We start from the raw sequence: 27,799 nt of genomic DNA, 5'->3' as shown, positions 1-27,799 counted from the left end.
TACAATACGTGTTTCTTGCTCTGGTGGTCTACCATTGCTTTCCTGGCACTAATCTAGCAAGTCCGGATCCTTGGACCAAGGTCATTTTTAATCCCTTTAGGGTATTTCTATACTGCCCACGTTACAGTGCAGCCACGGCAGTGCTGTGACGTGGGCAGTGTAATCATGCTTTATCGCCAGTGGAGAGCTCTCCCGGATAAAAAATAACCGCCCTGAATGAGGGGTGGTAGCTTTATCGCTGGGAGCTGCGTCAAGCGCTGTCTATAGTGGCGCTTTTCAGTGTTAAAACTTTTGTTGCTCGGGGGGGGGGGGGGGTGTTTTTTCACACCCCTGAACGACTAAAGCTTTAGCACCGAAAGTGGCAGTGTAGACACAACCGAAGTTACCCTTGATTGAGGTTTTTTTCCTTCTTCCCCTTATGCCATTGCAAAACAATCTCATCTCTTTTTCACTTTCTAAGCATATAAGTGAAGATAAAACAACAACATAACTGGGCCAAATTAGTTACTGGTGTAACTTCACTGACCATAATGAAGCAATGAATTTGGCCCTCCAAGTTTTAGATTACCACATTCTGGTGGGGGAAAAAAAACAATAACCAAAAAAAAATAATAAAAAGTTCCCACAAGGATTTATTATTTCATTTGTGAACAAATGGTATCTGTAAAAGTTCATCTGATTAAAGAGATTACCATAACCAGTACAAAGATCATTTTTCTAGAAGTCTTCCACCTTGTTGACAAAGCCTGCAGTATAGTAATTCAGAAGTGGGAGTCGGATCACAGTTTCTAAGCCTTTTATGAGGATGGCTGCATGCCCAGATGGGAGGAGGGTTTGAACCAACGTTCTTGCTGCGGTCACTGCTACAGCACTCACTCTCACTGTGTGACCTATACAGCGGACTGACAACTGCCACAGGCAGACACTTGGTTGTATCTTCCTGGCCATTAGATTTGATGCTGACAGGGTCATTACAGAGGAACAAGGAAGTGATTTCATGCTGGAAGTTTGAAGCAAAGGAGCTAGCCAAGCTAGGTCTTTTGTGCTTCTTCTGTCCATGCTGTGGGTTGAAAAGAGGCCCCTTCAAAGGGCAAAAACCTCTGTCTTTTTATTGAGAAAAAAAAAAAGAAAGTTCTTTGGTTGCTTTCACACTGCTGCTTTGTGACAAATAGAGAGAATGCAGAAGACCTTTTGTACAGAACGTTTAAGTTTCCAAATGTTTAAATATTGATTCAACGTATGTTATACCAAAGACATTAAAAAGTTTCTAAATAATTTCCCAAGCCTTAATTTTCTTCCCTCCCTGAAAAAAAAAAATCCTCGGGTCCTTAATCTTCACTTGAATTGTCAAATTCCTCCCAGTCTGACACACTCATAACCTCAGAGGCAAAGTCTGGGTGATGCTGTAGTCGCTCTGGGTTCCATTCTGGAGTCCACCTCTCTGTGTCCATTAGAATAGCCCTAGGCAGAGTGAGGACACAGGCAGCCAGCCCAGAAATATCATCCTCCAGCTGGGGACCTTCCTCCCAGCAGTCTCTTTCAGCTTCATAAATATGGACATAGTCCATCCGGATCCCTCGATTGTGGGATCTGCCCCCCAAGACATAGATTCTATTGGCTAAGACAGCAATACCTGGCTCTCCATGCCCTGCAGGTAGAGGGCATACATTTGTCCACTGATCAGTACTTGTGCTATAGCAGGCAACCTAAAAGAATATAAAGATGCAAGGTAACTTATTCCTTTAAAAAACATTTAAAATGTCTACATGTAATGGGTGTCTGCCATAGTGTACAATATTAATATTACATAATGGGTATTATGTGTAAATCTCAAAGATAAATCCCAACATTGCTAACTTTTTCACTGCTGATTCATTTTAGTAGAAATATCTAACAAATGTGTTTCTCACAAATTCTATGCCACTACAAATGCTAAAACTCAATTGCTCCCAATCGAGTGCCAACACCTTCCTCAAGACACTGTCTAGTTATGCATTGCAAATACCAAAGCACTTGACATATCAAAAAAATGAAAGTGTGGGGATAGTGTAAAATAAATTGAATTAAAATCAAAACTATTGGATAATAATTGACTTAATTTCATATTATTCATTTAAAAATACAACAACTTTTTTAGTTTTAATGAAGCTGCTGCAGAGTTTCTAGTCTGCCACACCAGAGTGCTACAGAATTTAGATTTGCCTTGCTGGAAAATACCCAGAGCACTTAGTTGCTATCACCAAGGCACCGCCCAGTTGGATGTTCACCACCCACCACTGATTTTTTCTAAATTACAAGAAGCCAAAAGGATTAAGAGTTTTAATGTTGGTGAAGTCAGAGAGAATGCATGCAGGGGTGGGAGGAGTAAGTAAAGCACTGCAATGTTTGTCAGTTAGATGGAGGAGAGGCAGTCCAATAGTTAGTGTGTGGCTGGTAGTTGTGTTTTTATCTCAATGGGAGGAAGGTATGACGACACAATGTGAGTGTCATATGTCCGGGCAGGAAAGAAATAGCCATGACATCTTCTCACCTGGTGAACATCTCTCCTATAGCCAGAGTCATTGTTGCTACCTCCCATCACGTACAGCTTTCCCAGAAGTGCAGCCATCCCATGCCAGGCACGTCTGACTGGACCATCAGCTAAGCTGTCCCAGCGGTCAGCCCCTGGATCATAACAGTGTAGTTCCTTCAAATAATCATCTCCTCTCCTCCCACATGTAATATACATCTTTCCATCCAGTGCTGCTCCAGCATGTGCATACACCTACACCATCACAAAAGAAAAGGCACAGAGGGGAATGACAGTTTTCATTTTTTGTGTTTCCTCCAGTGTCAAGCACAGTAAGTAAGTATGGAATATATATCTCCTGGCAATACATGACATCAGAGATGGTATCTTCCTCTGATTACTTAGATGGCAACATTTGGAAGAATTCTGTGTATGCTGTTATTCCGTAGGTGTGAGGATCAGTCCTTGAACTGAAATTAAGTAGAATTTCTCTGACTCCTCCACAACTGCAGTGCCTTCATGTTTCTTAGTGCTCCTGAATTAGCACCTCTTCAATACCAGTGCTTTCCTCCCTTGCCTTTTTTGAAGCCCTGTGTAGAAATTAAGTCTTACAGAAGTTTTAGCAAGGTTATCAGAAAGGCAGAATAGCCTAGTGGATAGAACTTGAGCAAGTCGTAAGACCTGGGTTCTATCCTCAGCACTGATTTGTTATTACTGACCTCAGGCAAGTCATTTCACCTGTCCGTGCCTCCATTCCCCACCTGTAAAATGGGAATAATACTTTCGTGTTTGTAAAGCGACTTGAGGTTTTCAGATAAGAAGCATTGTGAAGTGGTTTTATTTTGTATTGTTAACCTGCTACAAAACTTGTTATAGTAGGATTCAGCATACTTTCTTGAAAAGGTGAATTAGAATTTTACTTCTCTTTCCTAGCCAAAATTGTCATCAAGAACTTTTGCATGCAGTTTTTAATTACGTCCTCCTTGTTTTGTGACTGTCTCTTAGAGACCTAAAAACAACACTTCTTGGCTGGTTAAGTAGAAAACTTAGAAGGATAAATACTATGTAAGTGGCTGTTCAGTGACTTATCTCAAAAGAGCGCAGTGCTCTCAATTTAGTTCACCAAGAGCTGATGGTCACATCACATAAACCTCCACCACCAGCACCCTTGTTTGATGGTCATATCACAAACCTCCACCACTGGCACTTTTGCGTGCAGTCTCACAACAGTGGCCAAGGACTGAATGGGCCATAGAGACTGACTTACCCTATCACCCTAGAGGTGGTCCCTTCAGATCAGGGCTGAGACGGGGGAAGCTTGCACTACTGCTGCCCATGCTGTATCCATTCTGGGAATAAACAGAGGCCTTCATTCTCCAAGGCTATGAAGCAGGCACCTTTCACCAGCATGAAATTAAATTTTAATTTTTTTAAAAAACAATAATAAAGTTAACATTTACGGGGGGAAAACTAGTAAGAAAAGAGGAAGACAAGTATCTAATTTCAATGGGAGGTCATACGAACATTGTCCCTGGTACTCATACACTTAGGGATTTTTTCCCTCTCTGCCCATACCAGTTTTGGGCTTGATCCTGAGACATATTGAGCACCTGCAACTCTGACTAAAACTGATGGGACTTGTAGGTGCTCAGTACCTCTCCGGATCAGACCCTACATTATTTAGGAACTATTTTTCTTTGGAAAGTAGAATACAAACTTCCAACTTCTATGGAGCTGCCATTTGAGAACATACCTCTCAACCGTTCTCACAAAGAGGTATACTGGCTTAATATTACATCCAAACTAACCTCTGTCATGCACATAGGATGTTTACCTTGATGGTGTGCAAATGCAAAATTAATTTCTCAATATGACTTAATTTTTAAGGCCTAACATTTTGATTCAGTTAGAGAGAACATACACAAAGAAGCAGATCCAGTGATATTTTAAGCATCCGTCTTACTATATTTTGTCCCATACACAGAGGCCACTGACAGCCACAAGAATTTTTGCAGATTGAGAGGTATGCTTGAGAAAAGTAGCAAAAAGCATTTAGGAAAGATGACGGCAAATATTAAGGGAGCTTATTAGCGTTTGCTGGCATGTGCATTCCTTACCTCCTTCCTCAGCGGTGCCATGTATTCCCACGTGTTGGTTTTTGGATCATACCTCTCTACTTCCCTTAGGTCTTCATGATAATCTCGCCCTGCGACAGCATATATATATTTGTCCACAACACAGACACAGAGGTCAGCATGCTCTTGCTGCAGGGACTGGATCTGGAACCATTTGTTGTGTCGTGGGTCATACCTTGTAAGGGAATATGATCAAACTGGGTTACCAACACAAATCTACCACAGGGTACTGAGACGTGGACACTATCATTGCTGGAACATGGGTCAGCACCACATACATAGATTGAGACCAATGCATTCTCTTTGGCCCAAATTCAGCTTCGCTGTAAGGAGGTGCAATTCACTAGAGTGAAATTTGGCCATTCATATCAAAATATATTTATCAGCTAAGTTTTTATTGTATTTTGAAGGAGAATGCATAAGCAAATATTATCATGTTGTACACGTCTACTGTTTCCAGTATCCTTTGCACCACTGCCAGTCTACATACCATCAACCTTGTTAATTTGCAATCATTCCACAATGTAAAAATTGGCTAAAAATAGCACAAAGTTTGTACCTGGGAATTCGAGAGGCCAAGAAGGACATGAAAATTTGGAGCTTCTTTGATTTGTTCAGATATCTGCTGGTAAGAGGGTACTGTGACACTCTGCAACCTATATTCTTCATAGTGGTATGAATATAATGTAATTATGACAACATTATGATGCACTTTGTACAGAATGTGTCATGTGAGGTCTCATTGGAAAAGTTATGATTTGCTGAATAGGATTATCCTATTTGTATGCATGTATCATTTTTGTATCTGGAGTTATGAATATTGACTATGTATCTGTACTTCAAAGTGTGGTTACACCTGGTTGACACCCACTAGGCAAGATGCTTCCAGTCTAGACGGTATCAGAGGGGCCGTGTTAATCTGGATCTGTAAAAGCGGCAAAGAGTCCTGTGGCACCTTATAGACTAACAGATGTTTTGGAGCATAAACTTTTGTGGGTGAATATCCACTTCGTCAGACGAAGAACTGGGTATTCACCCACGAAAGCTTATGCTCCAATATGTCTGTTAGTCTATAAGGTGCCACAGGACTCTTTGGCAGTCTAGACAGCTGATTGTGAAGGGCCTATTCAAGGTAATGGGCCATTAAGGAAAACAATAGGCTTTGGGAGAAGCTTATCCCCCACCTGGTGAACCTTCCTGAGAATGCTGCAGACAGCCTACAGATAAGGGCTGCTATGACTCAGCAAGGCATGCAAGGGCATATGACCAGACCATGAGATAATGAACTCCGTTTTGGTACCTGTATTTTTCCACAAACTGGGCTGCGAACTTAGCTTGGAACAAAGAATTCCTACCATATGGAAAGGCTATAAAAAGATGGGGAGGGACATCACTTCTGGGCCTCACTCTCCACACAAGAGCACACCTGACGAACAAAGACTGAACTGTGAGAGGTACTGGTCCCAGGTTAAAGGGATTCTAGCCTGTGTTTGGCAACTTGGTGGACTACTTGTATCATCAGTGAGGGTGAGATATTGCTGATTCAAATCCTATCTAGTATATTAGGCTTAGTTTGTGTTTTTGTCTAATTTTCCTAGGTAACCAGCTTTAATCAGTTTGTTATCACTTAAAATCTCTCTTTCTGTAGTTAATAAACGTGTTTTAAGTTTTATCATAACCACTGGGTTTCTGAGTGAAGTGTTTGGGAAAAATCTCAGCTTGGTTATAACACAGGCTTGTTGCATATCTTCCTCACAGCAAGAGTGGAGTGAACGCTATTAATGAGCTTGCACTATACAGATCCCTGTGCAGTGCAAGACAGTATAATTCTGGGTTTATACTCCAGTAGGGGTCCAAGGCTGGGGAGCTGGGAAATTGGCTGGTGCTTATATATATTAAATTCTTGAGTAGCTTAGGTAAAGCACTCAGGTAACTCAGTTGGGTGTCTGGCACCACCTGCTGTTGTGTTGGGTGATAACAGTCCCCGGAGAGGCTGGCTGCGTATCACCAGAGCAATGTGAGAAAGGCCAACCTAGCTGAATTGTTAGGGGGCACAGTGGTTCCAGACTGCACCCCAAGGGGTGACAACCCCTTCACCAAGGGAAGGTCATGCCTGACTAATCTAATCGCCTTCTATGATGAGATTACTGGTTCTGTGGATGAAGGGAAAGCAGTGGATGTATTGTTTCTTGACTTTAGCAAAGCTTTCGACACGGTCTCCCACAGTATTCTTGTCAGCAAGTTAAGGAAGTATGGGCTGGATGAATGCACTATAAGGTGGGTAGAAAGTTGGTTAGATTGTCGGGCTCAACGGGTAGTGATCAATGGTTCCATGTCTAGTTGGCAGCCGGTGTCAAGTGGAGTGCCCCAGGGGTCGGTCCTGGGGCCGGTTTTGTTCAATATCTTCATAAATGATCTGGAGGATGGTGTGGATTGCACTCTCAGCAAATTTGCGGATGATACTAAACTGGGAGGAGTGGTAGATACGCTGGAGGGCAGGGATAGGATACAGAGGGACCTAGACAAATTGGAGGATTGGGCCAAAAGAAATCTGATGAGGTTCAATAAGGATAACTGCAGAGTCCTGCACTTAGGACGGAAGAACCCAATGCACAGCTACAGACTAGGGACCGAATGGCTAGGCAGCAGTTCTGCGGAAAAGGACCTAGGGGTGACAGTGGACGAGAAGCTGGATATGAGCCAGCAGTGTGCCCTTGTTGCCAAGAAGGCCAATGGCATTTTGGGATGTATAAGTAGGGGCATAGCGAGCAGATCGAGGGACGTAATCGTCCCCCTCTATTTGACATTGGTGAGGCCTCATCTGGAGTACTGTGTCCAGTTTTGGGCCCCACACTACAAGAAGGATGTGGATAAATTGGAGAGAGTCCAGCGAAGGGCAACAAAAATGATTAGGGGTCTGGAACACATGAGTTATGAGGAGAGGCTGAGGGAACTGGGATTGTTTAGTCTGCAGAAGAGAAGAATGAGGGGGGATTTGATAGCTGCTTTCAACTACCTGAGAGGTAGTTCCAGAGAGGATGGTTCTAGACTATTTAGTGGTGGAAGATGACAGGACAAGGAGTAATGGTCTCAAGTTGCAGTGGGGGAGGTTTAGGTTGGATATTAGGAAAAACTTTTTCACTAGGAGGGTGGTGAAACACTGGAATGCGTTGCCTAGGGAGGTGGTGGAATCTCCTTCCTTAGAAGTTTTTAAGGTCAGGCTTGACAAAGCCCTGGCTGGGATGATTTAATTGGGTATGGGTCCTGCTTTTGAGCAGGGGGTTGGACTAGATGACCTCCCGAGGTCCCTTCCAACCCTGATATTCTATGATTCTATGAACCTATCACAGGTACTTCAACCTTTTCAAACTTTAGCTTTCACCCCCTAAATATCAATTCCAGATAAAATACTGAAATCTTAATTACAGGAGCAGCCTGAATGCAATGGCAGGAACTTAAATTCATCTTGCACGTGACAAACACAAGAACTGGACTAAAACCTATAAAAATCACTAGTTTGCAGACAAAAGGATGTTGTCAGACACAGGACTTGTAATACACCTGTTTAGCCACATAATGGGCATTAAAATCTAGAAAGAACGCCTGATCTCAATGGAACTTAAAAAAAAACCCAAAACTGTTACCAGGCTCAACTGTGATTTTCTAACTTAAATTTTAAGACTTTTTTTTACGTTATTTAGTTGTGCTTCAATCTTGGGAAGTAGCAGGATGCTCTTTAATGGCATTATACACACCAATTCAAAATAATCAACTGATGTTACAATTGTGTTTAAAGTGTTTCACAGCTGTGCTCCTTAAATCACTTGCCTTTTATATCAGATTCACATATACTACAACTTTGAATTTTTGATCATCCTAATTCATTGCTGCAGACAATCATTCTGACATTTCCCCTCTGTCTAAGAAGGGATGAAGAGTTCTCTCTTCAGAAACAGTTAACAAGCTTCCATTCCTGCCCTATTCAGGCAAACACACAAGACTTCACGCTTACATACAGTAGCACGGCTGACTTTGAAGCGCTCTACAAACATTAACCTAATAAAGACTCACAACAACGCTACAGGGTGGTAAATATTATCCCCATTTTACAGATGAGAGAAATTAAGAAAATCAATCGAGGTAACAGAGGAAGTTTGTGTCAGAGCCAAGATCAGGACACAGGAGTTCCTGGCTCCCAGTCCCATGCTCAGAACTCAAGGATAATTTTACCACAACTCAACAGAGCTGTTGTGTAATGTTGCTACATTTGCTTTCCCCCTTGTGGTTGATTAGCAAATGAAACATGCACATACAGAAAGCTTCCTCCTTTACAATCAGGTTGGTCTTCCTTAGTCCTTGCAGTTTCTTTCAATGAGATCTCAGTACAATTCCCAACTTTTCTGGCCAGCTATCATGTGCACTGTGAAAGTGACTGCCCGACTCAGGGAATGGTAATTGGCTGGTAAAAAATAATGATGGCAGAAGTAGTCTCCTCTTACCTCCAACACCTGGACTCTGCTCGAAAACCTCGTACGTTGTTATCTCCCCCAATCAAGTATACAAAGTTGTTGAAAACAGCAATTCCTTGGTTGGACATTCTGGGGGCTAATGCAGCAGTAAAGTGCCTCCATTCTCCCAATATGGGGTTCAAGAACTTGGCTTGGTCACTGAGGGCTGTGGATGGAGTGGAGTGCATCCCTCCAAAGCCCACTACACAGTGGAACTCTGACCTCACCTGTGTCTGTGAGGTTTGAAGCATGGGCTGAAGACATTCATTCTTGTGGTACATTAGTGCATCGGCTACAGTCTCTCTTAATGGACATGGGCTTAATTTGTCATGGAGCCTTTGCAGGATCTGGAGCTCCATCAGGGGGAAGCGGACTGTTTCCAGTAGCTTAGGAGGCTCCATCAGTGAGACCTGATCTGTCTCTACCTGTTCTAGGGTGTAATGATACAGAAGCACCCCTTCATAAACCTCATTCTCACAGTTGACCTCCAAGAGGTTGCTGCTCAGTAGGGAGTAGACCTTCTCCAGGGGTAGCTGGCGGTATATCTCTGTCTTTGAGAAAGCTACAAAGTTCTTGAGAATGTAGGAGTCCAGCTGCTCGCTCAACTGATTCAAGTCAAAGAGGTCAGCTAATTTGTATACATCCAAGATGTTCTCCTCATCCACCCAGGACATGAGAAAATCACAACAGAACTTAATGACTTCTGGAATCTACAAGAGACAAAGCAGATTGTTTGTTTATTTCAGTAAAAAAAATTCTTCTCTTACACTGGAGAGACCAGAGTTATAGGAGTACGGAAGACCCAAGCTGAGGAAGTTGTAATAAATTGCAGGGAACACCTGTCACCAAGAAGGCTGACAGTGGTCTCTGGCTGTTATCAGTACTGCGTGGAAATAAAAACTGATAGATTAATGGAGTACTGTTGACCATAGCTTTCACCAAAGATGACGTGAATATGATCCAATGTGAGTTTGTAGATGAACAGAATATAGTTCTTCTGTTTCCAGACAGATTAACCAGTGTGCGAAAGGCAGACGCACAGAAAGGCACAACAGGATAGTAAATTGGGCTGTATCATTCAAATGTAGAGGAAACCTTTTGCAAGGAAAGCTAATGTATTTTATGTAGTTTACTGAGTACAATATCACATTGCTTCTGGACACCAGGAGATAGCAGGAAAGTTCTTTGCTATACATGACAAACTTCTGTTGACTCCACAAAGGTTAATAGAGTAAATATCTAGTGAGTATGTGATCTAATATCACAGCATGTACAGTGTAGGAAATAAAAGAAGCAAAAACTGTCTTCATGGCAAAACAAGAGCCACTGTAGTTGTATCAACTGGGATCGTAGTTCCACCCATAGTGGGTCTGTGAATCAGCCTTTATACTGTAGATGAGAGCCTGAGAGGCTGCAGCACCAAAACAGTTTCAGAAGAAGGAAGTTAGGTCCTTTAATGTAGATCATAATGTAGGAACTCTTAACAGAATCTCCCCTCAGGAGTCACTAAGCACATCGGGGAAGTCAACCACTATAAAAGAATCACACTCTGGATAAAATGATGAAAAATTATAAATAAAAACATAAAACTACTTATATAAACAACATATCCATCCATCCAAACCCAGTTTATACACATCTCTAGCTACTTACAAAGCCCTGGTCTACACTACAAACTTATGTTGGTATAACTACGTCACTCAGGAGTATGGAAAATCCACATGCCTTAGCAACATGCCTAACCCCCAGTGTAGACGGTGCTATGTCAACAGGAGGGCAGGGGGAGTAGCCCTTTCAGTAAGTGCTGCAGCTGCACCACTGCAAGTGTAGACAAGCCCTTACTCCACAGTTTAGAGCATTCAGAAAAAAGTTCTAGTCAAATCCATATATGTAGACAGAAAAGCCCCTGCCCCTTTACTCCTCCTCTATTGTGTTTGTTCACCTCTTCAACCTCTCCCATTTATTCCCCAGAGTGTCCCCATTCCTTATTTGTCCCATTCCTCCCTGTGTCTTCTTGCTCCATCTCCCAATCCCTCACCTGAAGTTGGCAGGCGGCAGTTAGCGTTTCTTGCACATTGTTCAGGCTGAGTTCCAGTTCAGAGGTGTATATGAAGTTCAGGATTTTACACATAGCATTGTAGGAGACTCCATGAATACGAATCTCTTCCTGTTCCATCTCTCTTAGACCACCAGCAAACATTCCTCTGCAGAAAGAAAAAAGGTACACGCTACACTGGAGACGTACCAAAGCTATGTACAGTTCAACCCAGCTTAGCCATATTGTTCTGGGGACATCCAAAACACTCGGTCAGATGGGTAACTGGACAGATAGCTTTGCAAAGCCTCCATGCCTGTTCCCAAATCCCGTACTCCAGGAAGTACGCTGAGAAAGCGTTGCTCTTTCTACAAGCCATTACCCTCTGATCCCACTGAGGGTTACCAAAAGAAACTACACCATTTGCTCAAGAAACTCCCTGAAAAAGCACAAGAACAAATCCGCACAGACACACCCCTGGAACCTGGGGTATTCTATCTGCTACCCAAGATCCATAAACCTGGAAATCCTGGATGCCCCATCATCAGGCATTGGCACCCTGACAGCAGGGTCTGGCTATGTAGTGTTAGGATATAGATATTCAGGCCTGTCTGTAAAGGCCTATACTCTAAGAATTTAGGTGTATTCCTATCACTTGGCTAGTTATAGAGGTACAAAAGAAAGAATCAGAATCACTGTCTGCTGGTGTAAGGGCCTTCTCTTACTGTGACAGTCTGAGGCCCTGTTCTTAGGCTAAGGCCTTTGGCTAAGCAGCAGAGGCAGCCATAAGCTAGGAAGCGAACAGTCACATCCTCACATTCCAAACTAGTCACATTGAAATAAGGTGCTATTGGGCTGTTAGGCACTATCAGGACAGAATTGTATTCCCATCACCTCCAGAGAAAGGGAAGTGCCTAGAAAATGTAAAAGGAAACTTAGTTTGATAGCATCCTGTCTGGCAAGAACTCACTTATCAATAGCTGGGATGTGAAATCCTCACTTCTGTATTGTTTTGTCATTATAGTTCCCACTTTGCTATTGTTTGTCTGTATAATCTCTGTCTGGTTCTGTGATTGTTCCTGTGTGCTGTATAATTAATTTTGCTGGGTGTAAACTATTAAGGTGGTGGGATATAATTGGTTACATAATCATGTTACAATATGTTAGGATTGGTTAGTTAAATTTCAGGAAAATGATTGGTTAAGATATAGCTAAACTGAACTCAAGTTTTACTATATAGTCTGCAGTCAATCAGGAAGGGAGGGGATGGGTGTGTGGGTGGAGAGATGGGAACAGGGAATGGGGGTGTGGAAATTGGAATAATTTTTGCTAAAGAGGGGAAATGGGAATGGGGGTAAGGAAATTGGAATACTGTTTTGCTAAGGGCAGGAATGGGAACAGGGACACAGGTGTAAGGCTCTGTGGTGTCAGAGCTCGGAAGGAGGATACTAAGGAAGGAAACTGGAATCATGCTTGCTGGAAGTTCACCCCAATAAACATCGAATTCTTTGCACCTTTGGACTTCGGGTATTGTTGCTCTTTGTTCATGCGAGAAGGACCAGGGAAGGAAGTGGGTGAAGGAATAAGCCCCCCTAACATGTAGACCCCCTCCTCAGGCCCTACGCTACCAGCACTCCCAGCTATTTTTGAGACACCACTGACTTCCTGAGGAAACTACAATCCATCAATGATCTTCCTGACACCACCATCCGGGCCACTATGGATGTAGAAGCCCTCTACACCAACGTTCCACACAAAGATGGACTACAAGCCGTCAGGAACTGTATCCCCGATAACGTCACGGCAAACCTGGTGGCTGAACTTTGTGACTTTGTCCTCACCCATAACTATTTCACATTTGGGGACAATGTATACCTTCAGATCAGCGGCACTGCTATGGGTACCCACATGGTCCCACAGTATGCCAACATTTTTATGGCTGATTTAGAACAACGCTTCCTCGGCTCTCGTCCCCTAATGCCCCTACTCTACTTGCGCTACATTGATGACATCTTCATCATTTGGACCCATGGAAAAGAAGACCTTGAGGAATTCCACCAGTATGTCAACAATTTCCGTCCCACCATCAACCTCAGCCTGGACCAGTCCACACAAGAGATCCACTTCCTGGACACTACGGTGCTAATAAGCGATGGTCACATAACCACCACCCTATACCGGAAACCTACTGACCGCTATGCCTACCTAAATGCCTCCAGCTTTCATCCAGACCACACCACACAATCCATTGTCTACAGCCAAGCTCTATGATACAACCACATTTGCTCCAACCCCGCAGACAGAGACAAACACCTACAAGATCTCTGTCAAGCATTCTTACAACTACAATACCCACCTGCTCAAGTGAAGAAACAGATGGACAGAGCCAGAAGAGTACCCAGAAGTCACCTACTACAGGACAGGCCCAACAAAGAAAATAACAGAACGCCACTAGTCATCACCGTCAGCCCCCAACTAAAACCTCTCCAACGCATCATCAAGGATCTACAACCTATCCTGAAGGACGACCCATCACTCTCACAGATCTTGGGAGACAGGCCAGTCCTTGCTTACAGACAGCCCCCCAACCTGAAGCAAATACTCACCAGCAACCACACAACAAAAACACTAACCCAGAAACCTATCCTTGCAACAAAGCCCATTGCCAACTGTGTCCACATAACTATTCAGGGGACGCCATCATAGGGCTTAATCACATCAGCCACACTATCAGAGGCTCGTTCACCTGCACATCTACCAATGTGATATATGCCATCATGTGCCAGCAATGCCCCTCTGCCATGTACATTGGTCAAACTGGACAGTCTCTACGTAAAAGAATAAATGGACACAAATCAGACGTCAAGAATTATAACATTCAAAAACCAGTCGGAGAACACTTCAGTCTCTTTGGTCACTCAATTATAGACCTAAAAGTGGCAATTCTTCAACAAAAAAACTTCAAAAACAGACTCTGACGAGAGACTGCTGAATTGGAATTAATTTGCAAACTGGATACAGTTAACTTAGGCTTGAATAGAGAGTGGGAGTGGATGGGTCATTACACAAAGTAAAACTATTTTCCCATGTTTATTCCCTCCCTCACCCTCCACTGTTCCTCAGACATTCTTGTCAACTGCTGGAAATGGCCCACCTTGATTATCGCTACAAAAGGTTTTCCCCCCACCCCACCCTGCTCTCCTGCTGGTAATAGCTCACCTTAAGTGATCACTCTTGTTACAGTGTGTATGGAAACACCCATTGTTTCATGTTCTCCATGTATATAAATCTCCCCACTGTATTTTCCACTGAATGCATCCGAAGAAGTGAGCTGTAGCTCACGAAAGCTTATGCTCAAATAAATTTGTTAGTCTCTAAGGTGCCACAAGTACGACTTTTCTTTTTGTGAATACAGACTAACCTGTCAAAGGTTTTAGAGTTCATGTTATAAGCCTTTGTTTTTAAAGAAGTTTAAAATAGCCGTTGAAGTGTGCTAGCCTAATAACAGTGCTTTATTGCTACAAAGGACCCATGGATTCAGATGCCATTGTGTTCTCTTCCAAAAAGGGGTGGGGTGATAGAGAAGTGAGTGCACTCAGTTCAACGGTGAACAAGCCCATTAAATGTCTACATTGCAGGTCTAACAGACTCTGAAACATGTTTAAGCCCAATTCCTCCTACCATCCACACAAAGCCCTCAGTCATGTGCCTATATGTTCTCAGCACATGCGTTTGATGGCTCATCCAGGGATACTGGTATAAGCCCTTGTCTCACTGTACCACACATCTCTGCCCTCCCACTTTGTGGCAAAGACACAGCTAAGGGTTCATGTGGCTAGATTCAGATTGAGACAGTCCATCAATGCTATCCCACAATTCCTGGGGCCTGTGTGTTCTGGCCTTTCTAATTCCCAAGCTCCTACTCACCTCCCATGCACCATAAGCAACCCCAGCTTCCAGAAATCAGAACATCAGAAATTTGTCAATGCAGTGACTGTGTGGACAGGGCATGGGGCATTCATACCACTGCAGTATGCACGCTCATAAGCAAGTTTGACAAGCACAGCTTTGCAGGCATGGATGGCTAGACACAGGTACACTATGCAGTGTAGACATACCCTTAGCTGCTAGGAAGGGAAAGGAGTGCTTCACATCATTCAGCTGCAACCTACCCCAAAGCAGTGTCGATGGGGTCTAAGGAAGTCCCATGCAATCCTTGTCTAGAAAGATGATGGCTGTTACATCAGGATTTGTGGGTTGAAGAAGTAGGAGGTGTTTGAAGGAGACAGAATCTTCAAGTGCACCATCAGGAATGCAAAGAAACCAATTTGCTCTAAATGTGCTCAGAGCTGAAATCTGGGAGTGTGTGTTTTGGATCAGTGTGGTATTACTCCAAATAAGACTGGTTAAAACAAAAAGGCTTGTCCCACTTTTGCGTGCCACTCACTAGAACTAATGTGGTTTTGGAACTGAAAACTTCCGGGACATTAAATCTATGATGCGAGACATGACTTTTCAGTATTTTTAATTTTTAGCAACTAAGGGCTGCTGCAACTCCCCTGAAAATCAATAGAAAGACTCCCATTGACTACATCAGGAGTTGGATTGCCCCTCCCAAGTTACATAAACAACAACAGCATGTAGGACCACTACTTCCCACAACATGTTTTATAACTTGCTATGTATTATGAAATTACTGTAACAGGCCAAATCTCGTTGGTGCCAATAGAACTTTAACAGCTCTGTAAAATGACTGTGTCATACTTCTAACAAATGGGGCACGTATAAAACAGGGAACACTATGTTCCTCCAGCTACTATGGGTTCTGAGTGAAATGGAGGCACCTAGAAGCAAAACTCAATGTGGAGTAATGAGAGATTAGCTTTATTTTGAAAGTCATACAAAAGAAAAATAAAAAGAGACAAATTAAATATTTTAAATGCATTCAACGCATCTTAAGGGTCTGATTTTAAATGCACAAGGATAAGGATACTCCAAGATACGGCTCAATTTCTATTTCTTTCATTCCTCTGTGGGTAGGCCTCCAGATTGCAATGGGCAGGCATTAAAGTGTTCTGAATAAAGCCTGGTATGCCATATGCAACATAGTACAACTTGGGAAAGGACGAGGAGTCCCAGGGGAAGAAAGATGGAAGTACAGACACAATTTTTTTTTTTCCTTGTTCGAATCATATTGAGAAAGATGCTGGTTACAGATTCACAGTGACACTGGACTCACCTGAAATAGTCACATGACGCAGCTAGAAGTATCCGATGAGCTTCAATAGGTTTCCCTTCCACTACCAGGACTACATCAAAAAGGATGCCACTATCTCGGAGAGCTACCAGGCCAGTGAGTAAGGACTGGGAGTGCTCTACACTGCGGTAAGTGTTGCTGGTGCACTGCTGGAGGGAGGGCTCCAGGGGAGTCTTGCATGGCTGAGTCAGCTCCTGATCCTCTGCCATCACAAGCAGAAATTCTCAGTACCTCACCAGTTATAGCAAGAGGAATTCTGTGAGACAACAAAAATAGCAAATGTTTGTGTTTGCTGATTAACAACGTTTTATCTGTTATCACAATCAGCAAAACACACAAACCCTTAAGTACAATGGAGAGACCTTAAAACAGGGTTCTACCCCAATGAGATTATTTTGGATTTACACCAAGAGCAGAGTTTGGTGCAAAATGTCACTTTCATTTACCAAATTCCCAGCTGCACAGTGTTCTTAGATACCTTTGCTGTAACAGAAGCTGTAAATTGAGTCTCCATCTTTAGTTTACCAGAGTACATCAAAGGGCTTGTTTTGTTGTATTTTTTCTTGTCTTTGCCTTTTTACATTAGCTAAGCACATTTCCACAAATGCCCCTTCTTGGCCCAGGGCTAGGGTCCCTACACTCACGGCTAATCAAGGAAAGGAAGGCACTAAGGCATTTGGAGACCATACTGGCCTTTTACAACCTTGGCTATGAATGTTCAGTGCTGTGAGAGCATGCTTTTGCTGTCAAAATTAGTAACCTTCTAGAAAAACAGCACTAAAGTAGGAATATAAAGACAACTTTCAGGAAGAACTGAACTTCTAAACAATTTCCAGTCTCTAGAATCAGTGGAACATTTGAAAGGGAGAAATCTCCATGATACAATATTGTCTAAACTACATTTACGCTCACAGCTCTATATTTTACTATATAGTATTCACTGCAAAGTTATGCTGAGAAAATGTTAAAGTTGCAAATTGCATAGCTAGGCAATCAAGAGTCAGGAAATGCCAAAGTTAAAACTGACCATACAACTTCAACTGTCTTGTGCAATACAACAGACATTAATTATCCAATCACAGACTACTCTCAGATGCAAATACAGGTTCTTCCTACTCATAAACTGCAACACATATGCTCACATACCCACATTATGCTCATCATCATTTGTAGTATGCTGTAGAGATTATTCTTAGTACAAGTTCTGTTTTCTATATCAGAGGTTCTCAAACTGTGGTCCATGGATAGTGGTTCACCAGTGGTCCACAAGCTCAATTCAGGTGGTCTGCGGATAGTTCCCTCTAAGGTGCGCGCTTGGGCGGCTGCACACGAGAGAATGAAGGGCCACCCACCTAATTAGTGAAGCTGCACAGGCATGGCTCCACTAATTAGGTGTCTGGACCCTGGAGAAGACGCCATATAAAGTGAGGTGGTAGCCTTGGGGGTAATAGGCGGCAGGTGGGAGGGGACAGTTGGATGAGAAGGAGGGGGGTGAATTTGGGATACGCAGGGCTGCGGCAGCCAGAGAAAGAGACGACTTTCCCTGCTCCAGGGCAGCTGCTGGGGAGAGACAGCCCTCCTTCCCAGCCTCAGCTCTGTGGCGGGGGAGAGAGAGGGCACATCCGTCGCATTAGAAAGGTAAGACTACGGATATTAAAATATCAGCTGTGTGCTTTTATTTGTAGAACAAAAAAACGTTAATTATTATGAAGTGTTTTTTTTATATAGCGCTTTTATCCAAAGCGCTTTACAATAGTTAGCTAACGGTACAAACTAAATTTGGAAAGACCATTAAGTGGTCTGCCGAGACCCTCAGCAATTTTCAAGTGGTCCGTGGAAAAAAAAAAAAAAGTTAGAGAACCACTGCTAGAGATCATGAGGAAAATCTTGGCTCCAACGAAGTTAATGGCAAAACTTCCACTGAATTTACTAGTGTTTACATTACTATGCGACTTTTCCCTTTTTGTGTGTGTGTGTCTCTCTCTCTCTGAACAGCAATATATTATTGTAATATAGTAGTTCACAAAATGTTTCTCAGAAACACACCATAATGGAGTTACCTTAAAAGTACGAATTTCTTAACAGTGGCTGTTGTACGGAGATGCTTGCCCAATATTTCTCTCTCATGCGACCTTTCCCCAAACTATAAAATTACCATATGATAGTTTGCACTGTGTTCTTGAGCGCTACCTTGTAGGCCACGCACTGGGCATTAATGCATAATAATGGAATTATAAATACAGAAAAAATGCTAAATAAGCAAAAAAGTCTTTCCAAAGCTTTTTCATAAGGCCTCAATGTATCTTTAAGAGTTCAACTGCTTCTGCTATTTATTCCTCCTTACAGGTCACGCTCGCCTGTTGTTTTTAACATTATAATTGTCACAGCTTCTACTTAGGATGTCACATGGATTCTGACAGACAGCGGCCGCAGCTGAACTCTGGTATAAAAACAAGCACTTTTTTTTAACCATCTCTTTCATAAAAAAGATGAAAGAATGACAGAGAAAAGTTGAACTTAAAAAGGACCCTAAAGATTCTGTGAGACTGTGCAGGTTTTTAAGCAGTAGGTAATTTAATGCAATGGCTTTCAAATTCTGGTCCACTGAATGATATTTTGTTGGTGTGCAGGTAGCTATCTGGTCAAACGTTGCTTGCTCTCCCCTGTGTTTCCAACTGTTAAATCAGATTAAGACAGGTAAAAATACATAAATGCTTTCTCAATATTCCTTTTCCATTTAAGTCATTGCCGTATTTGCCACAAAGATATCATATAATTGTGAATGAGAGAAAGGTGTCCAGGAGACATTTAAGTTGTGGTCCACCCTTAAAAAATTTGAGAACCCATGATCTAATGGTTTAACTGCCATATGTGGATTCACTGGCACTACTGATACCAATTGCATCTGTTATAAAACATTACTTTCCTTCCCAAAGTAATTCCAGGCCCCAAAGATCTATTACAGGCTCTGTACTATCTTTTATGGGTTAGAAGAAAGGAGCTTTCTTGCAACAAAGTACCTATTCTTTCCAATAACAGGGCAGTTCCAGTTTCCTAATATCACTCCCAATGTCCAGTTCCTAATGTCAACCCACAGATTCCTAATTATGAAAAGGGTATTCCAGGTTACACAAGACTGAAAGATAGTTTCCCAGAAATCAATTTGGGTTCCAAACTAATCAGTTCATGTCCTTTCTCAGGTCAGGCAAGAAAGACAGGTAAAGTCAACTTCCAGTTTTACTCCCAAACTATCCCTTCTAGTTGCTACAATTATTGCTCACGTGGAACTGAAAACACCATCCCAACAGTCATCCCAATCTCAAGATACACGGTCCAAATAAGGCAGGACAGCATAGTTAGCAACCCTATTCCATGACTGCTTTGTCAGGACTCAGTGATGAAACTATAGTGGCCCTTGGGACCACGGGCTAGGTTAGTTTTGGAGCTAGACACTCAAAATAAGAACAGCACGGGGTCAGCAGTCTGACTAAAGAATCTTCTTTCCATTTAGAACAATGGAATCCAGTCTCTGCTCTACCAATAGAGCACTACAGGTGGGACGAAGATTTGACTTCTCAATGAGATTCCCTGCTATATACTGCGGCTTTGCTTTTCCTGACACCTGAAGGACAAGGCTGACCGCTCATTCACCTTTAACCTCTCTGCCTTGATCCTATTTGTGGTTGTAACAGTACTTCTAAAGCTGTGGGAACAGCCCTGCAGAAGACATTTTAGTTTCCAGCGGTCAATTAAAAGGGATCTCAGAATCACGAATGTAAATAACAGAAATGGGGCTGTAAGTGATCGTTTATTTGATCCTGGTTCCCACAGGCAAGACTAGACCGAACCAGTCCTGCTACTGGCTCCCACCAACGCTTTTGAGCGCTACTCGTTCCCTAGAGTCCCGGCTCCAGCGAAATAAGCCGCTGGGTTACACGCCGGCCGAGCGGGCGGACAGGGAAGGATCGCAAGGACAGCTGCACCCCACCTATTCGTGTGTCTCTCCCTCGCCACAAACACACCAAGATGGCTCTCCGACCGCGGCAGCCCCTTACCCAGCAAAGGATGAGGAGGACGGCGAGGGAGGGGACGCGCCAGAAGAAGCGGGCCTAAAATATCCGGGGTGGGCGGATTCCTTGCGCCCTGGGCAGCGCCTCCGTGTAGCCACCGGCACGGGCCAGCAGGCTGGTCAGTCGGGGACTCCGTTGCTGGACAGCGCCGCGGGCCGCTCACGGGCACCAAGCCTTACTCGGCGCCGGGGGGGCCGCACCCCGTGGCGGGGGCCAGGAGCGCGGGCGCCCGCCCCCGGGGAGGGGTGTCTCCCTATCGGTGGGGGCAGGGCGGCAGCTCAGTCGGGGGGAGCTAGTTGTCACTGGTTCTCCCCCCCCACCCCCGGCGGGGGCCTTGGAGCCAGCCCCCCCCCGCACCCCGCCTGGAAAATCCGGGGAGGGCAGAGGGCGCCCCACTTGGACACAGCCCTGCAGTAACCTACCGGCAGCGGCGACCCCAGCCTCACGCCTGCGCCCCCCGCCCGCCTGCCTTCTTCCGGGTTCATCGTCGCACAACCATAGAGTCTGGCCAGAGCGCCCTTCCCACGTGATTGAACAGAGGGCTCCGCCCACAAGCCCCCCTTAAAGGGGCCCTCACCAATTTCCTCTCTCAGGCTGGCTGCGCATAGATCTGCCTGCTTGTAGAGCTATCGGGACATCTCTCATGTCTTTCGGATAGGCGTCTGGCACATTTGCCCTGCTTAATGCAGTGACCCGGTTCCATCCAAACATACACTTCATCCTAAAAGTGCTGCCAATGCTAACAGGTCAATGGCCAGCAAGAGAGAGAAATTTGGATGATATCTCCGAAATGAAGTATGATGCAGTGTTAAGTGCACCTACATGCACCATAACCCACTTCTTTCCCCCCCGAAGAGCTTTTATTACCGGTAACTTATTTGTAAACGGAGGCAAAGGGTGCAGTGAGTCACAGAAATCTTTCTACTACAAAACTATCAGTCCCTTGGCTCTGACAAACAATAACTTGCCAGCTGTGTAATGTATTTTATCTTCCTGCTCTATATTTTTCAGTGTATTTCCATTGTAAACATATTAGCATGCTGTTGTCCTCCATCCACAGTTTTCATAGCTTCTCCCTGTGTCCTACAGGTGACCAGGTCCACCACATTTTCACAGATGAACGATATGCGTGGCTGCTTATTTCAGAAAATCCACCACTGTGCACTGATGTGCAATTATTAGAGTGGGTTTATTGAGACTGAGGTGATCTACATCTCGAAGGGCTTCTCCATATGGGAGGTTTACTATACACTAATTTTAGTTTGTGCACATTGATTAAAATGACCTTGGTACACACAATACAATTCTTAAAGCATACTAACATGTCAGTTAATATATATCATATAATTTACTTTGAAAGTTAATTAATTGCATGTTGATTTAGTGTGCACTGTTTGTGTGAACACATTGCTTCATCATGCTAGCTTGGCACAGTACTCAACCTTTCCAGACTACTGTAACCCTTTCAGGAGTCTGATCTGTCTTGCATACCCCCATGTTTCACCTCACTTAAAAACTACTTGCTTACAAAATCAGACATAAATATACAAAAGTGTCACAGCACACGAGTACTGAAAAATCACTTACTTTCTCATTTTGTCTGTATGAAATTTTAGTTTGTACTGACTTTGCTAGTGCTTTTTATGTAGGCTGTTGTAAAACTTGGCAAATATCTAGATGAGTTGATGTACCCCCAGAAGAATTCTGTGTATCCTCAAGGATACACATACCCCTGGTTGAGGACCATTGGCTTGGCAGTCATCCAACTTGTATCCCACTGCCAATATTCCCTCTAATTTTTGACAGGCTGTGTGCGCAAAAAATTTCTTCTGTGCAAATATTTGAAGCTGAGTTCAAATTTGTGCACCATGAGGCAAATGTGCCCAAGTGACTAAAATGTGTATATATTTAAAAAGTTTTAATTTGCAATTTGTGTCGACTTATATGGGTTTTCAGATAGAGACATCATAAGTAAAAAATGAAAAACAACAGTTTGTGTTTTAAATTTAAAATTTTCCTAAAAAATATATCAATAAATGATTATCAGCCAAGAATAAGATATGTAATTACAAATGCATTTTAATTTCCTTATTGGTCGAAATGTCAAAGACTGCTAAACTAACCTGACTGTTTTTCCCTGCAATCTTTTTCTTTTGCCCGTTCAATATAAACTCTGTCCAGATCTATCAATCCTCCATCCAGATGGTAACTCTTAGTACACATCAGCATGTCCAAATGATCTACTCGTAAATGATTCTGTAGTTTGTTTTTTAGAGTGTTCATTAAGTTAAAGCCACGCTCACACTCTGCACTTGATGCTAGGAATGTTCCTCCTATATCCGTCAACTTTGCAAGATCCTGAAACTGTTCATTCTGGTGAGCAAATGTCACCATATCTGGGAAACTTAAAACCAATTGGCTTTTGATTCTGTCAGCTACTGCAAACTTGAAGTCATTGTACTGACTGACTATAACAATCTCTTCAGCAAGGAAGTCTTTGTATTTTGAACATAGGGATTTGACAGATGACGCTTTAAGAAATCCAACTTCCAAACATTGTTCCACATTCTTCCTGTTGAAAATTCTCCTGAAGCTCTAGAATCTCGACAATATACACAAACCACTCCGTTGTCCTCATGATATATAAATATTTCACAAAGTTTAACAAGCATTACACTATGTGACTTCGGTGTAACCGTCTCTATAGTCTCATCCAGCCATCCAGATTTAAATGAAGTCGCTGTTCTTTTACGCTTTAGACCTCTAGACAGTGACATTTTGGAATTGATTTTTTACCAGATTGGTTTATTTAAAATTAATACTTTTATTATATGGCTACTATTTCAATGCGCTTAACAGCATGACTCGACAAAAGGGCAAATGGGAGATCATACCGATCAGGATACCAGAAGTTTGTGCATAGCTCTGATCACGTCCATGCATCTGTGGCAAAAAAAACGTGGGAAAATGGTAAAACATCACAAATAAATGTATGAAGTCCAATGCCTTTGAAAGATTTCAATCACAGAAACAACACTTACCTTTGTTCATTTCTGGGAAATCTTTGCAGTTCCTTAGCAACTACAGCCAGGCATTTTGACTTATTTGCACGTACTTGAGTTTGTACACAGCCAAATGAATAGACTACAAGGAGATGTGTGGGTCCCGACCGTCCCGACGTGATCAACGTTCCACATTCAAAATGCTGGCAGGGAGGGGTATGATTCATTGCCCTCCTTTCCCCCCCTTGCCAGCTTTTAGAATCTTGTTGTGTTGATAGATGGCGGATGAACAATGTCAAAAGTGGCCTGTAAATAGGCTGACCAGATCGCAAGAGTGAAATATCAGGTCAAACTGGGCGAGTGGGGGGATGAGGGGGTAGCAAGAGAGCCACACAGCTCCCCTGCCCTGCACCCCCTGAACCCACTATGCCCAGAGCCTCCCCACAACTCTCCCCCCACATTTCCACCACAAATGCACAGTGCTGTGCACACCACCACCCCTGGCCAGCGACCCCCCGCCCACAGCCCGCCTACAGCTGCCCAGCACCCCACGCAGAACCCCCCACTTGCTAGTTTCCCAATACACACAGATTTCTCCTCCCTCCTTCCCTCCCAGTGCCCTTCCCCACACTCCCCCCACCACAACTAAACAATGCCCCACGCAGACCTCCACTGCCCAATGCTCTGACACACACAGATCTCCCCCACAGCCCAGCACCCCCCAACAGGCCCCTACTGCCTAGCATCCCAAAACACAGAAACCTCCCGCACTGCCCAGCGCCCTCCACACCCTCACAGCCCAGCACTCCAATCCAGACACTCACTCCATCACGCTCTGCCCCCTTCCTTGGCCGCACTCACCAGCCCTGCTGGGAGGTCTGTGGCTCCTAGGGTCAGAGTGGAGAGGTGGGGTGGGTGGTCTCCAGACTCTCCACGAGCTGTGCCTGCCACAAGCGTGAGCTCTGTGGCTCCCATTGCCCGGGAAAAGCGCCAATGGGAGCTGCCGGAGCCGCGGAGCAGGGCTTGCAGGCATCGGCAGCGCGCAGAGACCCTAAGAGCCAGCAGGTCCCTCTGACTCCTAGGGTCGGGTGTGGGGGGGGGGCAGAGGGCTCTCTGCCCACTGTCTGCACCTGCAAGCCCTGCCCCCGCAGCTCTGATTGGGCAGGAGGGAGCCAATGCAGCACACTGAGACCCCCTCCACCTCTGTGCCTAGCCACCGCCCGCACTGCAGGCTCCTGCCAGCGGGCAGGCGCACAGCCAGGAGCTGCCCCAGGAAGCGCCGCCATGTCAGCCCCAGGACTGTAGCAGTGATTGTGAGTGGTCCCCGATATCGGGACAAAGGGCATCCCAACCAATGTGCGGTCGGGACGCGGGATAAATGTGTGCGTGGTGTTTCACCGTGTGCTTGGGGTTTAGGATCTGTGTGAGAGCGCGCACACACGCAGAGCTTAGAGGGAACAGTGCCCACTGCCCACACTGCTTTCCATGACACCAGGATCTATCGACTCTGTCTAGTCTTAATTATTGTAATAATCTCCTGTTTGGCCTCCCATTTCTAGTCTGATCAAAACGCTGCTACTTATGCCTTTTGAACATCTTCATTATCTTCCTTCCTTTTACAGCATCATATCAAGTTAGGCACAACTCCCTTAGTCTCCCGTGAAAACCTCACCCCTTACCTATAATTCTATGGTTCTAAGTTCCTCATAAAAAATCTATACTCATCACACTTTTCAGGATCAGTCCCTTAGTGTGAATGTAAGTAATTGCCACATAATTGAGAGATAAGATAGCTTATTAAGAAAGTAACATCAGTACAATATGAGAGAAACCCCTTACCAAATGAGGGAAATGGCAACTTGTGTATAGGGGTTTATAGTGCTAAGAAACTGGCACTTGGGAACATATAAGCACACAGCCTTGCTCTGCCCGTTCTCTCCCCTTGAGAAACCACAGCTGCTGCTGGACTAGAGCATCCCACCTACATGCCTGAATTGGGCCATTCCAGTGCTGCACTCAGCAGAGAGCGAAGTAATACTCACAGTCTCACAAAGGTGTGCTATCCAGTTTCACCTGTGTGGTTTTTTTGACTGCCTCATCACTTGTATTAATGTTTGTCTCACTGTCTGAAATTTCTGAAGCCCTAGACACTACAGTGACTGGTCCTATCCACATGTGTCTTACTCCAAAATGTGCTGCTGTTGCTAAGTGAACGACCAGCAAAGTGAGTACAATTTGGTTGACATTTCCCTTACCAAATATGCTCCTAGGTGTGCCATGTCCCACTCTACTGCCTCAAAGATTAATAATACAGTGTCTTATTTGAGTCAGAGAAATCCCACTACCGCTGTACCTCTAACTTGCCTGCCAGGGAATGTATTTTCATTTCCTTTTCCACATCTTTCTGTGTATTATAATTACAAACCTATTAACAAGCTTCTTCCTGCAGCTATAGCTCTGAAAGCTTTGTGTGGCTTCCTTTGTAATATGCAGGTGCCCATACTTGCCACATTATCACAAGTGCAACATGCATGGCTGCTTGTCTCAGAACATTTGTCATTGTAACTTGGTGTCAGTACAGTGAGTCTACTGACACTGTGATGATTACTCCCCACACTTTAAATTGGCTGTAAATGTCATCCTGATTCTGTTTGAGTCAACTGGAACTTGCATAACTAGATTTTTACTATGAAAAGTATGTGGAACCTGAACTATAGAAATACCACTGATTGCTGCTCCGTAGGAATGTTTCTTAATTGTTAGGTCATCCTTTGGTTCTTTCCTTATACTTTCATTTTCAGTTTTCAATTTAAATGAATTATAGATGTAAAAGTCATATGAAGAAAATAATTTCAATTAACCTGAAGAATTTCTTTCTCTTTAAATCTTTCTGAGGGGCACCTGGTCTGTCTCCATCTAGTCTTAATTTCTGTAACTAGCTTGTCTGGCTTCCATGTCTTTCACCTCTTCCTCCTGTAGTCTGTTAAAAAATGAGGCTGCCCAAAGTAAACTTCCTATCCCATCACTCCATCCCTGTTTCTTGAATCTTTTCATTAGCTACCTGTCTCTTACAGCACCCTATTAATTTTTTTTCCTCATCTACATAAAGTCCTCCATAATCTTGCCCCATGTAGTAGACCTCTGCTCCACTTTGCCTGCTTCTGATGCCTTTACTAGATTTATTACTTTAGTCCTCTGTCTCTTCCCATTCTTAATTATGTGCCTCTTCAGGGTGGCCCCACTGATCTATTTAGCAAGGGGGCAAATATGTAGTGCTGTCTAATGCACAAAGTAAACAAACAAAAAAAGAAGTATGTTCCCCTCAGATCTAGCAGTTATAAGAATCATAAACTCTGGTTCTGCAAGCACTTATACAAATGCTAAATGCATGGAGATGAGTAAGAGGTGATGTTATTTGGAACTAAAGACCTGATCCTGTGCTTAACTTTAAGCACGTGTGTAGTTCTCGTGAATTTGGTGATACTACTCGTGCTTAAGCACAGGGGCCTATAGTAGGTACAAAATTGTCAAACAGAATAGTCTCCCATTGTTATTTTTGTAAATTAAAGCATTAAATTCTGAAGCCATTTAGGAGGGCAGCAGCGAAGGGGCAGGGCATGATAATGCCCTGCGGGACTTCACTCTGGCTTTTGGGAGAGAAAGCATTTAATAGACGGACTGGAGGCAATGCTGGCTGTAACCAAGGCCTCATCCGTGCAGGCTGCTCCGCCTGGGCAAGCCCTTACACCACCTGTGTGACGCCCCGCTGAAGTCAATGGAGCTGTGCATACCTGCAGGACGTGAGCTTCCTGGAGCCGCTTGTAGGGCTAAGGCCCAAGCCTCTCGTTCGCCCTTGAGGGACTGAAGACAAAATAAAATTCTCCTAGGAAACTGAATGCATCCGATGAAGTGGGCTGTAGCTCACGAAAGCTGATGCTCAAATAAATTGGTTAGTCTCTCAGGTGCCACAAGCCCTCCTTTTCTCTTATCCTAGGAAACTGTGCGCACCCCTCAGCTGCCCAGGGCCCCGGGTGGGGCTGCAAGCCCCCCGGGGGCTGCCTCACTGCGGGACCAAGGCCGCCCTGGGGCCACGGGCTCTAAGCAGCGTCCCTTCCGGCGGAGTGCTGCTGAGCAGCCGGGACCGTCCTGCCCGGTGCGCGGTTACCTCTGAGCCGGCTCCACACACAGAACTACATCTCCCACCACGCATCGGGGGGCCGCATGTGACTGTGGAAGCAGCGGGACTACGTTTCCCAACATGCATCGGGGGAAGAACTGCTGGC

At 44.1% G+C, this 27,799-nt stretch overlaps 1 protein-coding gene across 3 annotated transcripts; it reads right to left on the bottom strand.

Moving 5' to 3' along the window:
* Positions 1-614: 614 nt before the first annotated feature.
* Positions 615-27,723, bottom strand: KLHL22 (kelch like family member 22). 3 transcript variants are annotated; one of them, XM_084649495.1, is made up of 7 exons: positions 27,308-27,723; positions 16,427-16,700; positions 11,191-11,356; positions 9,144-9,862; positions 4,627-4,819; positions 2,531-2,764; positions 615-1,706 (listed from the first exon to the last, which is right to left on the bottom strand). In XM_084649495.1, the coding sequence occupies exons 2-7, from the start codon at positions 16,651-16,653 to the stop codon at positions 1,329-1,331; spliced, it is 1,917 nt and encodes a 638-aa protein (XP_084505621.1). In that variant the 5' UTR covers positions 16,654-16,700; positions 27,308-27,723; the 3' UTR covers positions 615-1,328. The 3 variants fall into 3 exon arrangements, with proteins under 3 accessions (XP_084505621.1, XP_084505620.1, XP_084505622.1); XM_084649494.1 differs by lacking the exon at positions 27,308-27,723 and adding an exon at positions 20,937-21,032; XM_084649496.1 differs by lacking the exon at positions 27,308-27,723 and adding an exon at positions 20,500-20,791.
* Positions 27,724-27,799: the final 76 nt, after the last annotated feature.

This window comes from Lepidochelys olivacea (assembly GCF_965140295.1).
Source record: "Lepidochelys olivacea isolate rLepOli2 genome assembly, chromosome: 15".
NCBI lineage: Eukaryota > Metazoa > Chordata > Testudines > Cheloniidae > Lepidochelys > Lepidochelys olivacea.
The sequence above is the reverse complement of the archived record's forward strand: the minus strand, read 5'-3'. Positions and strand labels throughout refer to the sequence as shown.